The sequence below is a fragment of the Botrytis cinerea genome, chromosome 9, assembly GCF_000143535.2.
Source record: "Botrytis cinerea B05.10 chromosome 9, complete sequence".
Taxonomy (NCBI): domain Eukaryota; kingdom Fungi; phylum Ascomycota; class Leotiomycetes; order Helotiales; family Sclerotiniaceae; genus Botrytis; species Botrytis cinerea.
Window position 1 is genome coordinate 2,359,217 of NC_037318.1, and position 23,921 is coordinate 2,383,137.

General features: G+C 42.1%; 8 protein-coding genes across 9 annotated transcripts; 2 read left to right on the plus strand and 6 right to left on the minus strand.

The window, feature by feature from the left end:
* Positions 1-811: 811 nt before the first annotated feature.
* On the minus strand, positions 812-2,382 carry BCIN_09g06670 (hypothetical protein). The gene is made up of 4 exons (XM_001553203.2): positions 2,247-2,382; positions 1,648-2,188; positions 1,399-1,593; positions 812-1,334 (listed from the first exon to the last, which is right to left on the minus strand). The coding sequence occupies exons 1-4, from the start codon at positions 2,313-2,315 to the stop codon at positions 994-996; spliced, it is 1,146 nt and encodes a 381-aa protein (XP_001553253.1). The 5' UTR covers positions 2,316-2,382; the 3' UTR covers positions 812-993.
* Positions 2,383-3,482: 1,100 nt separating this feature from the next.
* On the minus strand, positions 3,483-5,792 carry BCIN_09g06680 (hypothetical protein). The gene is made up of 4 exons (XM_001553202.2): positions 5,214-5,792; positions 5,107-5,164; positions 4,274-5,020; positions 3,483-4,222 (listed from the first exon to the last, which is right to left on the minus strand). The coding sequence occupies exons 1-4, from the start codon at positions 5,380-5,382 to the stop codon at positions 3,610-3,612; spliced, it is 1,587 nt and encodes a 528-aa protein (XP_001553252.1). The 5' UTR covers positions 5,383-5,792; the 3' UTR covers positions 3,483-3,609.
* A 132-nt stretch (positions 5,793-5,924) lies between these two features.
* On the plus strand, positions 5,925-8,222 carry Bcmfs1. The gene is made up of 3 exons (XM_001553200.2): positions 5,925-6,711; positions 6,763-7,009; positions 7,062-8,222. Exons 1-3 carry the CDS (start codon positions 6,330-6,332, stop codon positions 8,167-8,169), a joined length of 1,737 nt encoding a protein of 578 aa, XP_001553250.1. The 5' UTR covers positions 5,925-6,329; the 3' UTR covers positions 8,170-8,222.
* Positions 8,223-8,330: 108 nt separating this feature from the next.
* BCIN_09g06700 (hypothetical protein) lies at positions 8,331-9,496 on the minus strand. Of its 2 annotated transcripts, XM_024695319.1 has the most exons (4): positions 9,254-9,496; positions 8,785-9,186; positions 8,704-8,723; positions 8,331-8,646 (listed from the first exon to the last, which is right to left on the minus strand). In XM_024695319.1, the coding sequence occupies exons 2-4, from the start codon at positions 8,972-8,974 to the stop codon at positions 8,596-8,598; spliced, it is 261 nt and encodes an 86-aa protein (XP_024551112.1). In that variant the 5' UTR covers positions 8,975-9,186; positions 9,254-9,496; the 3' UTR covers positions 8,331-8,595. The 2 variants fall into 2 exon arrangements, with proteins under 2 accessions (XP_024551112.1, XP_024551113.1); XM_024695318.1 differs by having other exon boundaries at positions 8,331-8,723; positions 8,785-9,496.
* Positions 9,497-9,782: 286 nt separating this feature from the next.
* Positions 9,783-12,066, plus strand: BCIN_09g06710 (hypothetical protein). The gene is made up of 2 exons (XM_001553198.2): positions 9,783-11,290; positions 11,361-12,066. Exons 1-2 carry the CDS (start codon positions 10,016-10,018, stop codon positions 11,868-11,870), a joined length of 1,785 nt encoding a protein of 594 aa, XP_001553248.2. The 5' UTR covers positions 9,783-10,015; the 3' UTR covers positions 11,871-12,066.
* Positions 12,067-15,320: 3,254 nt separating this feature from the next.
* Positions 15,321-16,402, minus strand: BCIN_09g06720 (hypothetical protein). The gene is made up of 3 exons (XM_024695320.1): positions 16,262-16,402; positions 16,060-16,192; positions 15,321-16,000 (listed from the first exon to the last, which is right to left on the minus strand). Exons 2-3 carry the CDS (start codon positions 16,064-16,066, stop codon positions 15,438-15,440), a joined length of 570 nt encoding a protein of 189 aa, XP_024551114.1. The 5' UTR covers positions 16,067-16,192; positions 16,262-16,402; the 3' UTR covers positions 15,321-15,437.
* Positions 16,403-18,235: 1,833 nt separating this feature from the next.
* Positions 18,236-20,321, minus strand: BCIN_09g06730 (hypothetical protein). The gene is made up of 4 exons (XM_001553195.2): positions 19,646-20,321; positions 19,359-19,594; positions 18,862-19,305; positions 18,236-18,797 (listed from the first exon to the last, which is right to left on the minus strand). Exons 1-4 carry the CDS (start codon positions 19,741-19,743, stop codon positions 18,445-18,447), a joined length of 1,131 nt encoding a protein of 376 aa, XP_001553245.1. The 5' UTR covers positions 19,744-20,321; the 3' UTR covers positions 18,236-18,444.
* Positions 20,322-22,518: 2,197 nt separating this feature from the next.
* On the minus strand, positions 22,519-23,702 carry BCIN_09g06740 (hypothetical protein). The gene has a single exon (XM_001553192.2). It carries the CDS (start codon positions 23,675-23,677, stop codon positions 22,775-22,777), a length of 903 nt encoding a protein of 300 aa, XP_001553242.2. The 5' UTR covers positions 23,678-23,702; the 3' UTR covers positions 22,519-22,774.
* Between the last annotated feature and the right edge of the window lie 219 nt (positions 23,703-23,921).

The window sequence follows — 23,921 nt, forward strand, 5'->3', positions numbered from 1 at the left end:
TGCTTATATCCGGTATATTCAATTCCTTTTTAGATATTAGAGTATCATTGCAATGGGCATAACGTACGAAGTACATTGACATAGCGTGGGGGCAGGAACTAGGAACTGGTATTGCAGCATTGGTGCATTTAATAGTCTCAGAGAATATTATTTTTCGTGGTCCGGATATTCAATTGCAGCGTACATGTTGTCCAAGGGTGGGATACCAGGCGTGGCGTGGAGGCGTGGTTGCATTGCATAGTTGCATTGCTTTGCTAGCTTAACTATACATAGAACGTTGGAAGAAATATTGAAGGGATTGATTTCTAAAATCAGCTTTTAAGTTTGAATTGATCATTGATCAGCAATTCCTTGCACTTTTGAACAATCAGTCCTCGTAAAATATCCCAATCAGCTCAGCTTAGCGAACGTTTAGAAAACCGGTTCTGTGTTTTTGTGCTGTGAGTCTAGCCGAGCTGAAATTCCCAAGCAAGCATGTAGAGGCCGGGTCAGGGGTAGTTCAAACCAGGGTATGCGGGGTATGTATGCACATCTCGCCCTGCTATGCGCCCGGGGTTTCTTCGTAAGGTGCGGATATTCTCCAACAGCATTACTTGCAAATGATACCAAGCACAGAATGAAGTTTTTAGAGTTTTTTTCGAGAAGATTTCCCCAGGAGGTTTTCCCTGCGAAGGATAAATCTGTGAAAATTTTGATTCTAGGCTCTGAGATTAATTGTGGTGTGATTAATCACCAGTGGGTGACAAGAACCAGACCAGAGAATAATCTGACTACCGTGACATTCTCAAACCTAGAGAAGATGAAAAGCATGTGTAAAAGAATAATAAATGTGGGTATTTGCTATATAAAATTTTGGAATGAATACAGAAGAATCCCAAGCCCCTAAGAAAATCGTAATACGTCCGTTACGCATGCTATAATCCTTTCCTCGACCATTCCAACCATTCCCACATAATCCATAACCCATACAATATATACAACATTGAAAGAGAACTAAACGTGTTCATAATATGTACGCTCACGCTCCGGTGTCGTCGCAAGCTCATGAGTGACCTCGTATCGTTGCTTGACTCTGACATTATCCAATGGAAGAATATTTTGTTCGCTTGTTACACTGCTTCCTCCATCGGTAGGACTCTGGTTGTTCTTCGGATCCTCTGTTCGCATATAACTGTCTCGACCGGTAAATGTATCAAGTGTTGCTCTCAATCTGTTTTTTCTGCTGTTCTTGAGGTAGAATTCGGAACTCTTCGGTGGAGTGTATTTAGTTGGTTTAACATTTTCTTCCTTGGAGAAGAGACCGCGAATAGAGGCAAGGCAGACAACTACAATGGCTGAAAGAGAAATATGAATTAGATTACCGGTTTCAAGATAGAATATGTTAGAGAATTAACTTACCGATTGTAGTCTCAATGGCAGACCACATGTAGAGCCAAGAGGTATCAGGCATGCGGGTCAATGAACTAACGACCGTAGTTCGCACGATGGCGAAAATGACTGTGATAAGAGCTAGGGAGAAGATGATACCGAAAGTAATCTTTCTCTTCATCTTCATTTGTGTACCCCACAACATACTGATTGGAATGATCATGACTATGCAAGTTAGCTAAGTCTCACACAAGGAAAAAAAAAGAGAAGAGAACTTACTCAAAGCATCAGAAAGCACATCCCAAACACAGTTCAACTTCAAGGTAATTTGTTGGAAGTTTACCGCAGAGTCCGTTGTACATTTCGTTTCAATTGTAGTCAATGGGACAAACAAACAATTATATTGAATCGTTCCAATGCAAGCAAAGTAGGTGCAGATAGTGAAAACAGTGATTGGCCACCACAGGAATTCCACCTTTGCAACATGCGATCCAAGTCGTCGAATGAAAAGCAAGAAAGAGAACTTGACAGACCACAGAGTGGAGTAAAAGAGAATAATGACGACTCCGGATGCTTTGGAATAAGCTTCGCTGTTGGTGACGAAATCTGTTCCAGGCATTTTTATCCCAGCCGATACGGCCATGAGGTCGAACATCGCTTGGGCATGAATCTGCCATAGTATTGCACTGGCAAGTGCAAGAGCCAAGGCTAAAAATGCAAAAATATCGTCGGTATAGAGACTTTTGAACGTCTTGATTCTAGAGAATGTTCGCAGGGCCATGCAGATTACAGCTATAGCGAAACCTCCCCAGATGACACCCTGAATGATTGTTAGTTGAGGCTTCCCCAGTGTCCGTGAATACAACAAGTGCACGTACCAGGAAGGTTTTCATATCAACCTTTGTTGGCTCAACAGTAGCCACTGAGCCCGAAGTAGAAGTAGACATGGTGTATGATAGGAATCAACCTTGAGGAACTTGGTTGTAGATGCTGAATCAGTGAAGGGTGATTGTCCACAGCACAAATGAAGACAACTTGGTCTTTAAAATCTCGAACATGAAGAGAGCGTGGTGCTTATCTACTGCCACTGGTTACAGAGATGCCACATAGAAATCAAACAAGGATTGGGCATAGAGGTGGGGTCCCTTCCATCACAGCCTTTTAGGATGGGGTCTCCGTGAATCGCATTGAAACTGTCCACTGTAATCGGCATACCCACTGTGCAATGCGCTTATTACTGTCATGTAAGCCCTAATGTAGTAAATTTGCAATCCTCGCCGTTCACTCTGCCACGATTTATGCAAGAATCTCATGGTTAGTCGTCTATCTCACGGCCAAAGACTGTGGAGACCCCCAATTGCGTTAGTCTCCGAGTTCATTACCCTGTATGGTTCGTCAATACCCCTCCAAATCCTTGATTCCACTAGTCACAAACCCCAAACATTGTCGTCACACGGTAGTATTTTGCCAATTCTTCATTTATATGTTCATCGAAATTTTGTGACAGGAGGAGTCACGGAGGAAGCGTGTCAAATTCTCATTTCCAACCGCCTGGATGTAGATCGGCGTGTGCCATGTGGCCAGTGCGTGTAATTTGTACAATCACATAGGCTAAAAAGTTTACCTGCCTAATATGGGTCTAGCTCCGTCCCAGCATGGCTGAGCTCGATATCACCGTGTATATCGCATATCTCGCGTGCGGAGAATTTCAATCGTCGGTATTGCACGATTTGTGAAGATTGTGCCATGGTTGTGCATGCCTGGCTGTAAAGACCCAAGTTTTGGGTTCAAGGTACCACGGCTTTGAAGGAACCGTTGCGCTGGGTTTGCAATCCTGCCTATGAATGATGCCGACACTTGAGCGTGGCAGACTCTCTGACTAATAATATTCAATCGCTTAATACCGAGGTCTAGAATAGCATCTAAACGAGACGCAAAAAACGACGACCTTCTAAAGCTTTCGCGTAATACATTACTCCATGATAAATTTAATCCATGTCATGTTGTGGATGGATAGTCAACGCAAACCAATGACACAGGGACACTCAATTAATCAAGCATGATACAATCATCTTGTTACCAGTATGAAATCGGAATTAATGTTAAATGATTGATGAAATTCAATTGTTCCTCTCGACGCTCAAAAAAATTGTTAAAAATATGTACATAAAAAATAGAGGCGAAGCTGTAACAAAGCATCTTATGAAACCCCTCCCAATGAATAATTGCTATCCCTCTCTCTTAGTATTGGTAGAACTTCTCTCTTTCGGTCAAATCCATGAACACATCCATATTTTTCACTGGACCTGTAATTCCTAGCGAAGGTGTACTCTCATCCAAAACCGGAAACTTTCCATTTATTCCAGGTGCCAACTTAACATCAAATCTTCTGAAAATGATGGCAACGAAAGCGTAAACCTGCTCCTTGGCCATAACACGCCCAGGACAGTAACTGATTCCACCTCCAAATGGGCGGTAAGAAGAATGCTTTAGCATGCCCTTATCTCTAACAAATCTCTCTGCGTCAAAGTTCTTGTAATCTTGACCCCAGACACTCTCGTTCATATGCAGTTGTCGGGAAGGCATGAGAACATTAGATCCAGGCTGCATTAGCTTGTTGCCAATCATAGTTGGCTGCTTGACTTGACGACTCATCATTGCACCTCCGTTTAAGCGTAGTGATTCTTGGAATGCACCGTCAAGATTGGGCGAGTTGGCACATAGATATTTGATATCAAGCTCGCCGTCCTTCCAGCCTGCTTCCAATTCGTCGCGAACTCGTTCCATAAGAGGGACGTTGTAAACAAGATGAGCAATAAGCCAAAAGGAGATGTTGTACTCATTTGAGTTTGCACTATACAATGTTAGAAATTTATTCTTGTATTCAAGCATCAATGAAACTTACGCCCAGTAGATCAGTAAAAGCATGCAAGCTCTACTCTCGATATCAATACCAACAATTTCCTGTGCCTTAAGAATCGTGCCAATTCCCCAAGCTTGACCCTCGCGCTCTTTTTCTGGAAGACGAGCAAATTCGGCCATTGTCTTTTGCATTGTTTTGCGTGCTTTGGCTACTTTGGCTGAGAAGATCTCGGGAAGACCGAAGAACACCATCCAAGCACTATCATTGAAGTCTAACATGTGTTGTACAATATCTGGATTGAGCTTATGGAGAGCTTTGTCGAACATGGAAAAGGTTGCAGCTTCCACAAGGGTAGACCGACAAAGAGCTTTTAACGAGACTCGGCGAGTGAGACCATTTCTGCTCAAGGTACAAAAGTCCATTTTTGGTGGTTGAAGAGAGTCTTTGAGCGATACGATAAATTTCTCGGACATCTCGGTCATATGCACACCAGGGAGTAATTGTGCAATGTACACCTCCTCAATGAGTTTGACTAGAGATAGTTGCTTTGGGTTGACTGGATTCTTGTGCATATAACATTTATCTCCAGGAATGGGCACATGCCATGCCAACTTCAATGCTTTGCCAGTGAAGCCGAAGTTAGAGAGAATTTGAGACAAGTGACCATCCCAACTCAGAGTGGCTACATTTCTGTAAACCTCTGCGACATCTTTAGGTCCTGTGACAATATAGAATAATTGGGAAGCCACTTGAAGTGCGAAGGGTTCGTGAGTTCTGCCAGTGTAGTCTCTGGAATGCAATTGTTAGTATCATATTCCGACAGCAAGAAATACATCAAGACGGATGAGAAGATGAGAATGAAAACGTTAACGTACAAGCCACGCTCGATCAAGCTGTCAGAATTCTGGAAGAAACTAAGACTGTGTCCGAGAACTAGGTAGTGTTAGTAAAGAACGAAGTAGATTTTTGGAAGATCGCCTACTTGGGATCCAATAAGGAAGTTCAACAGGGTCTTGTGGTCTAAGGTATGGCCGAATGGTGAATCTCCACAAACGCCATGAGAGAAGCCAAGTACCGAATAGTGCTGTTGCGAGAAAGTACTGTGAGTACTCGCTTGTGGACACAAATCTCCAAGCTGCGTTGAAAAACATTGTGAGGTAGTCTACTGTCTGAAGAGCTTTGTGGACTTGAGGGTATCTAGAGCAAAGATAATATACGTGTGAAAACGAAAGAAGTGCACGATAATCTCTTCGATTGGAGATCCAAGAGGATCGACATCAGTAGATATACTTTCTCACTTTTGCCTCCTCCACTGTTGAACATGATAGATACAGCCTCCAAGGCAGGACTTTGCCGATACTAGTCGCATAGTGCTGATTGTGCTATGGGGTTCTTGTTCAAATTTCCAGATGCGCGGTCCCCAGATTGGCCCATCACCTAGGCGTCAATTGATATTGAGAATCTGCCTTGAGATTCCATCACTATCACGAACTATCATGATGAGATATTACCCAAAGCAGACATTTCCCGACAGTTCATACTTTACGAGGTCAGGGTTGTCTGCATTGACCACTTCTTCACATCAAATTTATATTGGAAACTAAAATCTGCGCACTAAATTTTAGTGTAACATCAGCTGACAGGGGGGTCTAAAAATTGCCCCTCCCTTGTCGATTTCATGTGCACAATGCGTGATTGAAGTCCGGTAGATAACTTGCGTGTCAAAATGACTGGAGGAACAAGTAACAAGCCGGATATGCGTCAATTGCCCTCAGGCTCCAACATGGCTTCGCCTCGTGTGCTGAGATCAGCTTGAAACGATGCCATCTCTAGTTAGTCAGGCCTTGCACATTTTGGGGGGCTAATCATGATATTCGGCAAAATCCACCCGCTGAGCAAACGGTGAAGGCTGTTCGTCACTCATGCCATGCCATGCAATTTCTTTTCCACCAAGAATGGTGGGTAGGGAGTGGACAAGATTCGGGAGGCCCAAATTGCTGAAGTTTTCCTTCCATCTTTGATTTCATATACAAGAAGCATTTGGGGCCACCAAACAAGAGATTCACGACTTCGAGTGGTTCGCAATCATCTACCAGCCATGACATTGACGCAAGACGAAGCTTTGTCCAGCAAGGACACTATCTCTATCGATAAAGATATGGCAGCTGTGACCATTACGGATGTGTCAAGCCCCTCAAGCCTCCAAACATCCGAGTCCGATGAGCTCTTCCTTCACTCATGGCGTCTGGCGGCTGTCATCGGGTCTTTATGCTTGGGAATCTTTCTCCTAGCATTGGATATGAATATTATCGCCGTTGCAATTCCGAGAATTACATCTGATTTTCATGCATTGAATGATGTTGCCTGGTATGGTTCAGCATATCTTCTTACTGTCACGGCATTCCAGCCTCTGTTTGGTAACCTGTACAAATACTTCGATCCTAAGATGGTTTACATGGGGTCAATAGTTTTATTTGAACGTAAGTCCTTTCACCGCACGAATCAATTCAATGATATCTGACTTGACACAGTGGGTTCGATATTGTGTGCGGCAGCACCTTCTTCCAGTGTTCTTATCGGAGGCCGATCTGTTCTTGGTTTCGGGGCAGCGGGAATCCATCAAGGAAGTTTGGCAATCGTCAATTACGTGGTAGAACTCGAAAAGAGACCTATGTACCAAGGCATAGTTATCAGCTCTTTTGTCATTAGCGTGTGTGTTGGCCCTGTGCTTGGTGGTGTTTTCACTGACAAAGCCTCCTGGAGATGGTGCTTCTGGATGTAATTGATCCTTTCTATTCTTGGTATCTCAGATACACTAACAAAACTGTAGTAACGTACCTATGGGAGCTGTTGTACTTGTATTCATCGTACTATTCTTTCGAATCAATGGCGTACAAAACTCGAATCGTGCCTTGAATCTTTCAACAAAATTGAGACGTATGGATATTGGCGGAGTCTTGCTGTTCCTCGGAGCTATATACTGCCTTCTTCTAGCATTACAATGGGGTGGACAGACTATGCCATGGAAATCATCTAAGATCATAGGATTATTTGTTGGCTTTGGCTTACTTATAGTATCCTTCGGTATCTTACAATGGAAACGAGGCGAACATGCCACAATTCCCTTGCGGATTCTCCGGCAAAGATCAATTCTGATGGGCAGCATATTCCTCATGTTATTTGGCATGATGAGTTTTGTCTATGCTTATTATCTACCCATTTACTTCCAATCCATTCAAGGCGTCACAGCAATCCAAAGTGGTACCCGATTCATCGCGATAGTCCTTCCTCAAATCATTGGCCTGTCACTTACTGGAGTTGTGGTTACAAAATGGGGATACTACGTTCCATATATGATTCTTGGAACGATCATCGCAATGGTCGGTGCCGGTCTTCTTACTACCATTGATACCACCACTTCCACGGTCAAATGGGCCGCATATATGGTAATCAATGGATGGGGGACTGGAATGGCACAACAACTTCCATATACCGCACTACAAATTGTGTTGAGTGAAGAAGACGCTCCTACTGGAAATGCCATTGCAGTATTCATGTACCAGATTGGTTCTTCTGTCTCTGTCTCTATCGCACAATCCCTCTTTCTGTCAAAGTTACAGACCAGTGTACCAGCGCACACCACTGCTGTATCAGCAGAAGCGGTCATTAAAGTTGGGGCAAGTGGGTTACAAGATTTGGCAGGCGGCTCGGAAACTGTATTAACTGCCTTGAGAGAAGCATACACCATTGCTATTAGAGATGCAATGTATTATGCTTTGGCTGCGGCATGTTTGTCATTACCATTTGCTTGCGGAATGCAATGGTTCAACCTCAAAAAGGTTGCAGAGGAAAGGAGAAAAGCAAAGAACGAGGGGAAGTCGGTTGGGGAAGAGACCTCGGTCATGGTGGACAGTGTGATTGGTTCCGAGAAAGTTTAGATTGTATGAATACTTAGATATATATTCTAATAATGTAATAAATCAATTCTACAATGCCCTTCCCTGAGTGAATCTTCAGCTAAAAACACGGGTGTTGCTTTTACCATTTTTCACCATATAGATTAGATTAAAAATAACCAGCAAGATTTCCGATTTCATTCTGTGTGTTGCTCTAAAGTGATGCAGTTGATAAGTAGTTTCATTCATAATTCGTAATTTCTAGTACGCCATCCAAAATGCAAATCTGTCCGTCCAGTTCCCATGACCCATCACCATCCAGCCCATCCAGCGCATAGAAAATCAGAATGTAACCAAAACCCTATCCTGGAACCAAAACCAAACCGTATCCATAATCGTAGCTATATCTCATATTCCCTTCCGTCCGCACCAACGCCATACTAATGCCAGGACTACCTGGTCCTGAATTCAAAGAACTACATACGTAGTCGGTCGTCGTCGAGAATACCAAATTCCCGTCTGATACATGTGTTAGCTTCGAATATCTATGAGTGCTTTCAGCACCACGGTACATACCAAAACACAAAGAATAGTATCTAAGAGACCCCAGTTAGTCAAAGAGTCATATTACCAGACATATAAAAATCACAAACTTACAATCCAGCCAGTCCAAACTTTCCACCGCAAACGCTGCTTTTGCAACTATTCCGAGAATAATTAAAACCATGCATGATATCTGAATGGGAGAATTGTGTGTGGCTTCGGAGCTACCAGAGTATTGGGAGGTGGCGGTTGAACGTTGAAGTTGGGTCAGGCGCTCATCGGCGAGGAGAGCGGGGAAATGCATCTTGGAGTATGATTACGTGCGTATGGAAGGGGTTTAGGAAAGAATACCCTTTATAGATATGCTATCGACGTGCTCAGTATTTGATCTATTGTTATACCTCTGGCGTTTTTAAGGTTTCCCAAGAGTTGGAAACGGCGTTTCGAATGGAGGCTTGGCGTGACTTTCGTGTGATATGATGTAGATACCTGGGAATAGATAGGGATAGGTACAGCCTAGTTGGTATCAGATATTAGATCGTCTTTGGACACGGCTGAGCACGGATGGAGAGAATTGGCATACAGCAAGCAAGCTTAGCGAAGCCACATGTTAGTGGGCGGGGGCGGATAGCCTAGCCCGGCACAGTGTCGCATCACAGTGAACGCCCCAGTTATTAATGCTCCAGTAAATATAGGCCCCCAACTTTGATTCTGCGCCATTACCGACTATCGTTCACAGCGTTGCGTTGGCGTAATCACTTATTAGAGTCACTACTCTACCCCATTATTGAATGACTGCATTGAATGACTGGGCTCGGTAAGCCCCATGAAAGGTAATATGGTTGCGTAACTTCCTGAATGGTGATTTGCTCCGTTTCCCGTTTGTGATTTGGGGGCTGCAAATACATGTGCCGGTTATGCAACGGCTTGTTTATAAGTGCTTATGCCTCATCTGATGTGAGATGTAAGGATTTTCCATTTGTAATTTGTGATTAATTAACAAAAAAAATCCCTTGTGTTGCTTCATTAGGACTAGAATGATTTGGCCTATTAATATCTAATTGTATACCCAGGTAGAAAAAGTATAATAGATAATGGCTTGTGAATAATTTGAACGACAACATCACACCACCCCATAATGACAAGCAAAATGCTTAGTAGCTTTCCCTAACCCTTACAAGCGTAGACGCGAGGTTGATTTCTCTCGAGCGTCCAATGATCTTCGTGTAATTTGTTTTAAGCGCTGTGCCTCTCGACTGCTCTCAATATCATTTTATTTGATCAATTGTGGATACACCCATACGAAAAGTCCCATATTTCCATTTATGGGCAATTGGCCCGAACAATGGTCATCAACGCGAAAAGCTTTGAAATTATTGCCTTCTGGTTTGTGAATATCTTCTGTCTTTGCCAGTCAAAGTTGCTGCTTTTTGTTGCTGTTCAGTCGTCAATCATGGCTGGTTTTTCGTTATTCTTAGGATTTATCCTCCCGGTGGCAGCATGGATTTCATACGTACTGTATTCGTTAGCTGTCAACTACAATAAAGCCAAGACAACTGGTCTACCCATCGTTATCTTGCCTATTGATTCCGGCAATCCTCTATGGATGGCCGTTGATACCAAGATCTTGCCATACTTCAAAAATCTACCCTTCACCAAAAACTTTACTCGGTTCAATTATCGAGGATGGGAAATTCACGATCGATACAAAGCTCATCAGGAGATAGGCGATGCGTTTATTCTCGTCACCCCGGGCAAAAATTGGCTACAACTTTGCAATGCAGAGACTTTGATTGATATCAATGCACGTGGTAAAGAATTCACCAGACCAACGGAGATGTTGGCGATGTTGAACGTGTTTGGGCCTAATCTCGGGACAACCGAAGGAACACAATGGCAGCGTCATCGCAAAATCACCGCCACTTGTTTCAACGAGAACAATAATGAGATTGTTTGGTCCGAAGTCATTCGTCAAGCAACAGGAATGCGAAAATACTGGTCATCAAAGTCCTCCATCAATACCATTGGCGACGATGTCCGCACGTTGTCATTGCACGTGATGTCTAGTGCTGGTTTTGGAAAATCATATCCATATCAAGGAGCAGAAGAAGAATCTGACACTCAAGGCTCTGCGAATATCAGAGATGCATTGAAATTGATTTTGGACAACTGTATCGCTTTGGTTGTACTGGGCCCAAAGAATTTGGACAAATGGTGGTTGCCAAAAAGTTGGAAACCGCTTCATGAAGCGACTGTCACATTCCAAAACTACATGACAGATGCATACGAAGAAGGAAAGAAAGCTGCCGCGGACGGAAACACACATGGAAACAACTTGATGAATTCACTTGTGCGCGCGTCTCAAGCGGAAAGCAAGGAAGCTTCCAGCCAAGGTGGCTTGACGGAACAAGAAATTTACGGAAACATTTTCGTCTTCAATTTCGCTGGTCATGATACCACAGCTAATACACTGGCTTTTGGTATTTCCATGATAGCTACTCGTCCCGATGTTCAAGATTGGATTGCCGAAGAGATCAACGAAGTTTTCGGGGACCAAGACCCAGAAACTTCAAACTATGCAGAAATATTTCCTCGTCTGAAGCGTTGTTTGGCTGTTACTGTAAGTCATCATTTACAACCAATTCACTAGACTCATAACCATTCCCAACTTATACTGACCCTTCTCATAGTACGAAACAGTCCGTCTCTTCACTCCCGTAGCCATTGTCAAAACAAGTGGCCCCGAGCCCCGAGAGCTCAAAGTAAACGACTCAACTCACGTCCTTCCACCCCATACCATGATCATCCCCAGTTACTCAGCCATGCACACCCATCCCCGTCACTGGGGTTCTAATTCACTTGCCTGGGAGCCCTCTCGCTGGATCATCCCCGCTTCATCACCTTCAAACCCAGCTACTGAAACCTTTATGGAATTTCCAAAGGCAAACAATCCGTTCATTGCTTGGTCTGGTGGTGTGAGAGTTTGTCCCGGGAGAAAATTCTCGCAAGTTGAGTTTGTTGGGGTGTTGGTGGGACTTTTCAAAGATTACAAGGTCAAGCCTGTACAGCTTGAGGGCGAGAGTGAGGAGGATGCAATTGAGAGGTTGAAGTTGTTGATCAAAGAGGATACCGGGTTTAGATTGCTACTGCAGTTGTTACATCCGGAAAAAATGTTTTTTAAATGGGAGAAAAGAGTTTAATGGTCTCATGTGCGGGGAAAGAAGATATGTTTGTGGAAGATGGAAGGGATATTCATTGTAATTATTTAGTTGTATATTTATAAAAGACTCGTCTTCTTCTTTTCACTATGTGTATCATGATTTATCTCCACGCGGTAAGCACAGAGTGAAAGGCTTCGAGTCGACCCTTGGCGAATTAAAATTCGTGATTATCCCAAGGTTTACTTCGGCCCCGCAGGTTCTTTCATCTTTTTCTCATCATCAAAAGTTTGGATTTATTGCCACCTACCAGTGCAGTTTCGCTGTCTATATGCATAACCTCTCATCATCCACGTTAATAGCATTATCAGTCTGCACAAGCTATGAATTGCTAAGAATTTTCAATCACAATTCTCTCTTTCGATACAGACTTGAGGGGAAAACAAACTGAGACCTGGCCAACCCTCCCTCCTCTATGAGCGTTCTTGAAGTAAATATGTGAGCCCTACCCTTCTCACGTATCGTAGACATTAAGGTCTTTTATATCTCACCCTCGCATATATATTATCCGATCAAAAGTAAGACAATCTCTTTTTCCAGATTCCTTCATTCAGCATCTTAAGCTATCTCTTCACGCCACAATTCAAACTTACACTTACTTGTATGCTCTTCTCTAGTGTTTGCTTGGTTCTTCGAATAGATAGCACCCTAGAAGCTCTCGATATCTTCCCCCTTCCAATAGATCAATCTTTAGCCGTTGAGATTATTCTTTGATCGTTCTTGTTTCTCGATATTTACACCGCAAACCTATTTGTTGACTGGATCTTTAAAGGAGGGGTAGGTGGTTTCATAGGCGCAATCTCTGCATTCATATTGTCATACGCTTATTCTCACTGTCGTATTTATGAATTCATCATTTAACTTGAATTTATATCATTTCATGTGGCCCATTCTATATCACTCCCAAACTGATCCACAATAGCTTGAAACGTCAAATGAGTAGAAGATAGACCCAGTATACACAAACAAATACAGCAGATCTATCTCCTAACACATATGTATTCTGTCTTGAGCTAATTACACAGCGTCACATATTGCCCCCCTTTCCCTCCCCAACATATCTCTTCTTACACTTTCCGGAATTCCGAAATTTCCACTATCTCGTATTCCTAATGAGACATTCTCCGAGCTTTGTCATTTGTATGTTAAATGAATCGGCGTGGTTTAACCTGAGAGTGATTGGAATAGATTTCATTGTTCTTTACAGAACACTCTTCTTGATTGCCGTTCCTCAAATTCTGGAGTTGAGATGGTGGATGCATATCGTTGACGGAAACAGGGCAAGGCATGATTACATTTCTCACAAAATGCCTTCGTTGTATGGAAAGAAAATGCTGAATTGGGGAGTTTCTTGATACCCAGATATATTCCTACGAGTAGTGAAGCTGATGTCTAAAAGTCATGCGTTTTGCTCCTCCCAAAATGTGATGATTAAGACCAAGAATGAGATATAGAAGTAACGACGATAACAAATTTCTATTGAATTCATGAACGCTGCACTCTTGCTACCATTTTCTTCATCTCATCGATACATCTTGACTATGTGAAGTGCACCCCCTCCTCATTCTCCCAAAAAGATTCATTGTACGTTTCGACTGACTATACATTTTACAGCAAATTACTCTCATGCCCCTCAAATATCATTTAATTACTCTCATACCCTAAAATTGAAAAAAAAAATACTCTTATACCCTTTAGATTCTATAATAGAATCTATCATAGATTCTATAATCAAATGAATAGATTCTAATCTTTTGAAACTAGATTTTATATTTAAAGAAGATACAAAAATTACAAATTACTTTATTATAGAATCTATCTTAAAATTAGAATTATAGAAAAATAGATTCTATAATTAAAAATATAAGTTCTATAATAAATAATAGAAGGATAGATTCTATAATTAAAAGTATAGATTCTATAATAAGCGAAAGTAAGATAGATTTTATAATATGATTTTGATAAAGATAGAATCTAATCTAAAATAGCTAGATTCTATAATTTTAGATTAGATTCTATAATAGAATCTATAATAGAATCTAAAAGACATAAGAGTAAATTATTTCTGAATTTCAGGGCATAAGAGTAATTAAATGATATTTGAGGGGTATAAGAGTAATTTGCTGTACATTTTAACCTTAGGTCACATATGAGGTCTTTGCTTCCACCAAAAAAACTTATTTCGTACGATCCAATGCGGATTTCAAAACGAAGAGAATGATCATCACTTGAAAGCTTATATAGTCACCCCCGTTTCAGGAATTCAAGATTTAGTTATCCATATCCACCTTTCTGAATTTCAGACGGACCATCATTTTCAATGCGGTCTTAGCTTTGAGCCTTCTAGTCCTCTGTTTCCCGATATAGAAATGCTGCTACTTGTATTATGAAGAATTAAGTACTTTTCTGCTAAGGGTTAAGATAGGGCATTCAATAGTTCGGACTGCAGTTCAACAATTTAAGGTTTTGAATATCTAAAAGTAATTAGAATATTCAAATCAATCAGGATATTAAATTTGGTAAGAATACTAAACCATTTTCAGATATCTAATTACTTTTAGATATTCAAATCCCTACATTGTTGAACTGCAGTCCGACCATTGGACATACCGGGATAAGATGAGAGATGATTTCAAGTAGGAAACTGTCTGCACATTGAAAGCCCGTCACCACCCCGTTCCTAGATCTATCTGTCTGTGGGTGCGGAGTTGGAACAGACCACGATACTCCTTGTCATTTCTTCTCAACTGATCGTTATCACCATTGTGTATAGCAACAGTACTTAATTACCGTCACCCACGTCATGCACAGGACCGAGTTGGTTCTTCAAATTTGTTTCTCCAGCGAACGCTATCTGCAACAAATGTAAGAACACAAGTTGCCTTCCCCATCGCTCGTTGCTACAACACATTATTATAGATAGCGCTAGCTTTACCGAAGCCAGTCAGGATCTTGGCGCAAGAATGTATGATTCTAAAATACTACGCTTAGTGCATGAGCCGATTTCTTCAAGCTCTTTTGAAACAGATAAGATAGATGCCGACCCGGACACTGCAAGAACACATAGCACGATACCCTTCATCGTTCCAATTTACGTACGTGCTGGTCAGAGAGAACGTACGCAAGCTCGAGCTAATGGAGGATTAGAAAAAGTATTTTCAGAAACCATTACATTTTCACATCGTCCTCGTAAGATACCACCGATGACCAAAAACCACCTCCGTGTATCCTGATTGAAAGTCGAGTTCCTCTACTCACATCAAGGTAGTAGGACAAATCATAGCAGAGGCATCTTTAATTGTAGATAAGAAAGTTACTTGAATTTGCAGATCTTTTCAGATCTCTTCTTCTTCTTCTTCTTCTTTGAATTCTGAAATCAGAAAACAAAAAAGGTCTGTAAACTTAAGGCTTCACAACCTTTTCCTCCAGCCATAGCCCACTTTGACCTATTCTATATATGAATTGAACTCGATCTATCTTGCTTTGATATGTTCAGATCTTTGCAGAGTGCGTTTCCTAAGAGATCTCTGATGTTTGGATATGAGTTACTCAAATGAGATCTTCTGTTCCATCGGATACACGCAACTCTTTCCATTCACCTTCCTTTTGCTTTTTGGAACCAGATTCTTCTCCATGCTCGACCTTTCTCTTCTTTCCCTTTCCCTTTTTCTTTCTCTTCACTTCTTTGCTGGCACCTGCTTCGACTCCCGAATCTTGTCCATCATCATCTGTATCACCTCTTTTTGTATCACCTTGAGATATATCCGCCAATCCCTCCGCATTTCTCTCTGCCTCCTTCATGTCCTTCTCTGCCTCTTTCATGTTCTTCTCTACCTTGCTCTCATTCATTCTCTCTTCATTCTCTCTTGCCTTTCCCTCTTCGTTAATATCATTCTCCCTCTCCTTTTCCTCCTTGTATTTCTCGACTGATGCCATAACTTTGTCAAAATCGTCGACAAATTTCTCACTCATATCATCCCAAACTCCATGTTCGACCAACAACTGCTTTTCAGCAGTCCAATCAATGTTTGTATGCATGCGGGTGACTTCTGAACGACCGAACAGCATTTCTTCCGTGGCTATCTCGAAAATCGATAACAAACAGTCAGCAACTAAAGTAGAAATTGATCAGCTTCTGTTGAATATGCAGAAATTATTTGAACCTTTTTACATAACATTCGTTAAGTATCAGTGAAGAAACGCTGCTAATATTTTCTTCGACATTCTTTGGTGCTGATGCCTCATTGGAAGATTTCTCTGCATTTTTCAGTGCCCCTTGCGAAGACTTTAAAACAAAAATCTAGCTATGTTTGCTAAAAGTTAGTGACAATAAAAGCACATTAGAGATCAAAAGGACAGTGAGATCCATATACCTTATCTATGAACTCGTTTGCGTTCTTAGTAGCAGTAAATGCATGTGAGTCTGCCGGACTTGCGATCATCAAAACTCCTCTGGTCGCAATATCTATGTTATGGACAGGGTCGCCAATCAATGTAATGCCATGATACATATGAACTTTTCCATCATCACTTTTGCTTAACCGAAAATTTCAACCAATACGATTTTCAATAGATGATTGTTGTCATTCTTGTTCTAGACATCTTTTATGCCGTAACAATGACAAAGTCAACTCGTAGTTTGGCTTTACGTGAATAAGATTCGATCAAATCTCATCATCAATGAAATCGTTTCTTCGATTGAAATTTGGATCATTCATGACAGAGCTCTCGAACAGAAACTATAGCAACAGGTTATGTATTTTAAACTTCAACTCGAATTGGGCAATGCATGAAATTTATATAAGACTGGGCCAAACCTTCTATCTATCTGAGTATTTCGAACATTCCCGATTAGATATAAATTGCACGAGTTTTCGATAATCCATCGAGTAGACTTGACATTTCCATTACTGTCCCAGAAAGATAAGACGGGTAAGAATGATTCTAGGGCCTTTGGATAGTACCATTCACTATTGCAGATTTTCTTCCCAAAGCTCAAAACCATCACTTCAATGTGATCAACATAGGTTACGCTCCTTCTCTACCAGATGACAGGTGATTCTCGTTTGATATCATACAGTTCGGGGTATAAATATCTCATCTTCAAACTTGACGACGCAAACTACAGTCCAAAGCTCGAACAGGAAAAGATCGAAGGTTCTAAATCTACGTGAGTTTACCTTGTACTCATCTCCAACCAAGCTCGAGATTCAAAATAGTCTACACATCTTCATCTTGGTTTGAAAGACACATGGGCTCTGTAGATCCCAATTCGTTTCTTGCTGTTGTTCCTCCCGAGAAGTGTTGACGAGAGAGATATTTGACTATTGCCGTAAAAAAAAAAGAAAAAAAAAAAAGTTTCTTGTCGCCAGCACAAGCAACTGTAAGAAATCTCCTCAGCAGCTCTCAAACCGGAACATCAGCATAGATTTCTTCAAAACGATACTTACAGTAGTTTCAATGTAAGTCTGGAAATTGAGAGCTGGAAGATGAATATTGCGGGGTTGTACTCAGTTTTAGATGGTGTAGAAGCACTTTGAATACTATACTCGGACGAGAAGACGCGAAAGTCAAGTCATCCAACCTGGTAGAGTTGGTTCGCTCGCAAAAAATGTTCCAAGTATAAAAAGAAATACTGTCTCTGCCTGGAATCAGCACACTACAATCCGCAGCGATTTCCCGGGATTGGATGGGGAACATATTCCGGACGTCTTTTAAAACTTTCCTAAAGAGAAAAAGGTTCGAGTCGAGCTATTCGAGGCCTCAAAACTGGGCGTCCTGTGCATGTTACGGGTTTTGCTATCATTTAACAGACTGATTGTTATCTTACATGAAATATCTCGTTCGAACTCGAACGGTCGTTAGAAAACTTTCTTGCTGGCCGAGAGAGAAAAACCACGAAAAACCACAAAAAACCACGCGCGACCAAACATATCATTCCCGCCGAGAACCATACCAATTACGTGCACCGAATGCGTAGAATACAGATTCTGTTTAAGAGCATGAAAGAACATCCAGCAGTTGCTGCCGAGGAGTCATGCGGGAGAAAGTGAAGAAGTGTTAAACGGTTATATACATCAGACGACGGAAGTTTGTTCCTGACTTGGAAGAGAGTTGGCATTCACTGGATCATATGAAAGAAATCTTAACTTAGGACCACTTAATCATAAAGCGTTGGATGAGCTACGAAAAACGCTGATTCTTGATGTCTGGAATTGTTATAAATATTGGGTATTGTGATTTTAGCAACACATCCCTCATTTGAAACATCAGTGCGGATCAACAGTATAGCAGGTTCTCAAGCTTTCACGTCCAACTAGCGTCACAAACAATAATAAAATTTAAGCTCGAAAAATGTTCAATTCTGTTTATACAGGACATAATATATACAAGAAAGTGACATGAAGCCTATCCAACTCATCATGCGGCTCATAAATTTTCCATCCAAGCTATGCCCGATAGCCCGAATCAGATCCAAAAATAAACCATCAAAATATCATCAAAAAGATTTTTAGTCAAAAGGAGGTGCTGATTTTAAACCAAAGAGGTTCAGAATTTATGCAGCGGTAACGGTGACAGTTACGACGTCAGTAACAGTGACGTAGTCGGTGATCATATCAGTGACAACGTTTGAAGGTGCCGAGGTGACAGCTGGGGCTGAGGTAACAACTGATGCAGCGGAACTGGCAACAACTGATGAAGCAACGCTAGCAACGGAGCTGGAGGCAACAGCTGAGGAGGAGGCTACTGGAGCAGCGGAACTGACGGCGGCAACTTGTGCGCTGGTTTGAGCGGAGGAAGAGGCGACAACAGCGGCCGATGAAGCGGCGCTTGAGGTAGCTACGGCGGCGGCTGAAGAAGCAGCTGAAGAAACGACGGCGGCTCCGGTGGCAACTGCTCCGGAAGTACCTAGATTGAGTTAGAAATTATGATCCAAAGAGAGATATTTGTAAAGAGGAAATCGAAAGCTTACCTTGAGCAACGGAAGCAGTAGCGGAAGCCCATTGAGTAGGACCTGGGACATCGTATGAAGCAATGGAAGCGTAGATGTTGACGTTGACACCGGCTTCAGTCTCGGTGTAAAGAGCCGTACCGAGAGTGGTATCTGCGCTAGCTGGAACAGCAGATCCAGAGCCGGAAACCCAAAGGTTAATACATTGTGGGTAGTTTTGAGCTCCATCGGCTTGCTCAGCGGAGTGGAGTGCGATGATCTCGTGGCGGAGAACGTAACCACCTGGTGCCAAGGACTCTGGGATGGTAACAGACCAGGAGTTGTTGTTGGCGATGAGCTGATCAGATGCCCATGTACCTGGGACGGTGGAATCATCGATAAGTCCTACACCATCGATCTTGAAGAATCCGAGGGTGGTCTTGTCAACAGTTGTGCAATCACCTCCAGTACAGGCAGCAAGGTAGTCTAAAATATTGATTAGTGAGAAGAATATGCAAAGAGATTTGATATGAGCATACCGATGACTGGACCGTGATGCGAATCGGGCCAGGTGGTCCATTGCAAGTTAACCTCACTTCCGGCAGTGACATTAACGTATCCTTGAGCATTGGTAGCGGCCAAGTGGCAGATGATGTCGGATGTACCATAAGCATCTGGTGCAATGAAACCGTTCGATTGATCAGTTGGGTCGGACCATCCAGCAACGACTGGTGCAACTTGCTCGTATTGGAAAGCTGGGTTGTAACCCTCGTACCTTTTTGAATATAAGCTTTTATCCCAAGAACTTTATTTGAGTTTTACTTACCAAACACCATCAGCAGTGATACCTTGGACACGTCCGTGAGCAGCAACACCAGAGATAAAAGCGGCACCAGCCACAACGGCGATCTTGGAGAAAGACATTTTTGATGATAAAATCTTGAGATTGATGATTTTGATGGAAAAAGTGTTTGGAAGTTTTTCGTGAGGTGGAAAAAATGAGCGTTGGATTTGAAAAGTTGTTGATAAGCTTCAATCAATGAAGTAATGAATGTAGATAGTCACCGAGGACTGTGTAAATGAATGTGATGGGTAAAGAAAGAAACGTTTGCTTGAACGATGAAGAATTCGAAGTCAAACTGGCCAAGAGAAAGATACTTATACAAAAGTTGGGGAATGGGACCTAGCACTGTGCCATTAGATGAACTGGTTAGTTGTGGAGATTCAATCTGTGTACAAGAAACTAGATATCCCAGTCATCCACGAATCGAACAAGCAGATTTTGCTTTTGGAGGCAGTCAAGGGAGCATTCACCAAAGGGCTAGAAACATGATCCAACGCTTATGCCCGTCATAAAGCTTGGATCGGATTGGATCAAATCTGTTTGTGGATGATTTTGAATGAACAAAAGAAGTATGCAAGGCGGTAACTGGTAATATATTTGTTGCTCGCAAGGGTATTTTGATTTGGAAAGGGTGATGACCCATACATGAATCAATTCCTTCCAGTGCTTTCCTCCCCACTTCAATCTGACCGATATCCGAATTGCTCAGATGGAAAAGAGAGGAGATTAGATGAATTATGGGGATTTGACTACTTTGAAGCACTGGTAAGGGTATGAAACACAGATCTCGTTTAATTAGCCCCTGTAATTCCATCCTGGGCTCACTCTACACTAACAGAGTGACAGACTTGGTCTGTGTTCGCATTGTCGTCGTTTCGACCGTGCAATGCTACCAATGCATGGGAAGTATCTGTTGTTCCCACCCAATAAACGTTCACTGGAACAGTCTAGATGAAGAGATTCAATAAAATATCCAATAATCCTCCAGGTAATAAACTTTCTTTGAAACTACTGACGACGTCGCTTTATTAAACTTCCGGCCCCGTGCACCAAATTCCATCATTCCACCACTTACGGAGAAGGATAAGGGAAGTCAATTGAGTCGAAAGGGGCGGCTCTAGATTGCATGCCTGTTTTGTTTTTGGAGGGTATGATGCTGTTGTCGCCAGGATGAAGTACCAAAAGAAGCAATTCGCTGTCCATGATTTCCGATTAATTGATATTAACTTCGCGAGTCAAGCTGCGACTGTCCCAGTGTAGCAAACTGAGGGTCTTCAATTTCTTTCATCATTTACGTCTTCGCTCGATACGTCGGATAAAGATCCAAGAGACTCGATATGGCCTTCTGTTATTCATTCATTTCGGACAACCATTCGAACATTGATTCTGAGCCACTCTGGAAGGAGACTTTGAGTGGAACCCTGCCTGTAGTATTTGGTGCCGAATGGCGATTATTGATTCGGAAACAGGAAGCAAGCGCCGTTGAATATTGATAGTATTGGCGCTGGAATCCAAAAATAGCCTCCAAGTGTATACAATTCATTTATTTCGGAATTGCGGCAGCTCGACAGCACTTGAGAATCTGCTTGGGTCCTTCCTGGGATGGGTGAGAGAACCTACGATATGAAAGGGCGGTGATTTGGCAAAACGCTTCGAAGTTGGCTCTGTATGATCTTATTGCTAGTTGATTTTTGTGGATGGCTCTTGAGCTTCAGGGAGGGCTTGCTCAATCTGTAGCCTCTTCACGTTGTAGAACATTTACAAGGGATATGCCACCCTACCGGGGAGGAAGAATTTAGCGTGAAGTCTCGACCACATTCCTAAATCTTAGCATAATATTCTACCACTCATTGCATGGAAATTATTGAAAACAAAGCATCAGAAGACAAGCACATGTTGCTGCATGCACGCTGGTGTGCGTTCGATCGAATGTGATGACTTTTCGAAGGAGCTCGCATCGACCGTGTAAGACTTTTCTGTTTTGGCCGTCAACATTTCCGTGAGCGCGTGGGCTCATTTTATATTTTCAAATCAATTGGTTCGAATTCGTATCAAGAGGCCAGTATTGAAGCGATCTCGTCATGGTAATGGTGGTGAATACTCCTATCGGAAGAATGATTGCCCGTTTTGACTTCAATAACCTTCTCCCACGAAGAAGCCCCCTGATTCTCAATGTCTCATCTTTCATATATCGAGGATACAAGTGTTCCATTCGTATTAACGGTATAAGTATTTTGTTCCCGGGCTGTTATTGTCTTTTGAGTTGTCATTCCCGATTGCTTCTCCAGTCTTGAGTTGTTCGATGTTTCCCACATTGGTATCGCGACGAGTATTTAGTCTTTGTGTTTCAATTTGGATTCGGCTGGCAGAAATAATGTTTTGAAGTCAATGATCTTGTTGTTGGGGGTGTTCGTCCATTTTGTATGAGGATGATTTGGTCTTGGCGCTGTCTAGTTTTTGTCCACTTCTTGGCCATTCATGGCCCCATTATTTAAACCTTATAATGCATTTGTGGAATGCTTGATGTTGTACTTGGTGGTATTGAGTTTCTTGAGTTCTATTTGACTTTTAAAAGACCCGAGAAGTCGATCTGGGGATATCTGATTTGGGACTGCTTCTTCATTGGCTTTGTGAGAAGTGCATACGATGCTCCCTCAAAATATTCTGCTACATACGTCATGATTATGATACTACTAAAAAAAATCTATACCCTATTGACTACCGACACCGACGTGGACGCTTTTGTACCTAACTCTGAGCTTATAGGTTGCGTCATCCTATTATCTCAAGGTCTTTTGATCTTCCTTTCGTAGTGGTACCCCTCGGATTACAAGAACATAACATTTGGATGTGTGTGGGATCTTTTAGGGTTTCACGATTTGCATTATAGAAACGCTGCATTTTTTTTATGGATTCCCACTAATTATCTATGAAAGGGACAAAAGTCAGAATCATAATCTACAATCATGGTATTACCACTTTACAATGTGAACTCGATGCGTATGTTATCACAAAATCAGACTATAGTCTAATAAGATCCTCGCTGATTCCGCTTGCATGTGCCCTAGGAATGAAACTCAAGGTGTTATCATACCGCTAGTGTCTTTCACCCTACACCGATAAGAATAATTCAGCGTCTCGTTTGAACCTTTGAGAACCGCTGTACTTTACGGGAGGCTCAATACTATGTCTTTGAGTTGGATGAGATTTTCCCACCGAACCTGGCACTTGTCTAGAGTCTTGCATATTTGTGGGAGTGGGACGACGATGCTGATCCGCTACAGGCCCTGGCATTAAAGCTTGTGGATGCTGTTGAGAAGTGTTATCCTCTTTGCGTGTACTACGCGGCGGCTGGGACGGGGTTTCTCTTGTTTTGGGATAAGAGGTTCCATGATTCTGCTTCCGAGTAGATTTTGTGATTTCATCTCCAGCACGAGTCTTTTCCCTGCGTACGGGCGGACCGCCATCGGAACCACTCCCTACAGAACTTTGGGCTCCATGATAACTTGGGCTTCTTTTCTGGATATCTGAAGTTTTGTGCTTTAATCCAGACTGTGAGGATGTTGTATCTTTTGGGGGAGGCCGGGAATTGTAATATGTGCCGGCTACTAGGGCGTCTCCATAATCATCTTCGCTGGGACATGTAACATTCTTCCTGATTACTGCGGTTTTCGATATTGGCTTTCTTAGGACTTTGAATTTATTGGGCCCTTTAGAAGAGATGTGAGTCGAGATTGCTTTTTGTTCAGGACGAGATCTTTGTTGAATTGGAGTGTTACTTCTGGCATCCGAGTGTTCGTTTGCACCCGATTGACGATGAGCTTCATTCCCTTGGCTCACTTCGGAATCCATACGTCCAAAAGCCCGAGAAATTCCCGCGGCTGTGTATTCTATTTTTCTCGGCTGTGGATGCTCCAAACCTAGCTCTGGTTCCTTTTTTGATGTAAATTTTGGTTCCTCTACATATAGAGATCCATTGCCTCTAGGCATTTCTTGCTGCTTCTCTCTCTTCATAGCCCTAACTTGTTGTCGAGAATCCGAACTATGTGTTCTTATTGTAAGATTTTACTTATAGAGATTCTATCAAAGAGCTGTTTGATAGAAGATGATAGGCGTGATTATGACAGGGAGTAGTGATAAAAAAAGAAAGACTTATACGTAAGGAGATGAAAACATTGTAAGTCTCGTGCAAGTGAAGATTAATTTCTCAAGGAGAACTGGATTTATATAGGTACCCGTATCTATGTAATAAGATCTC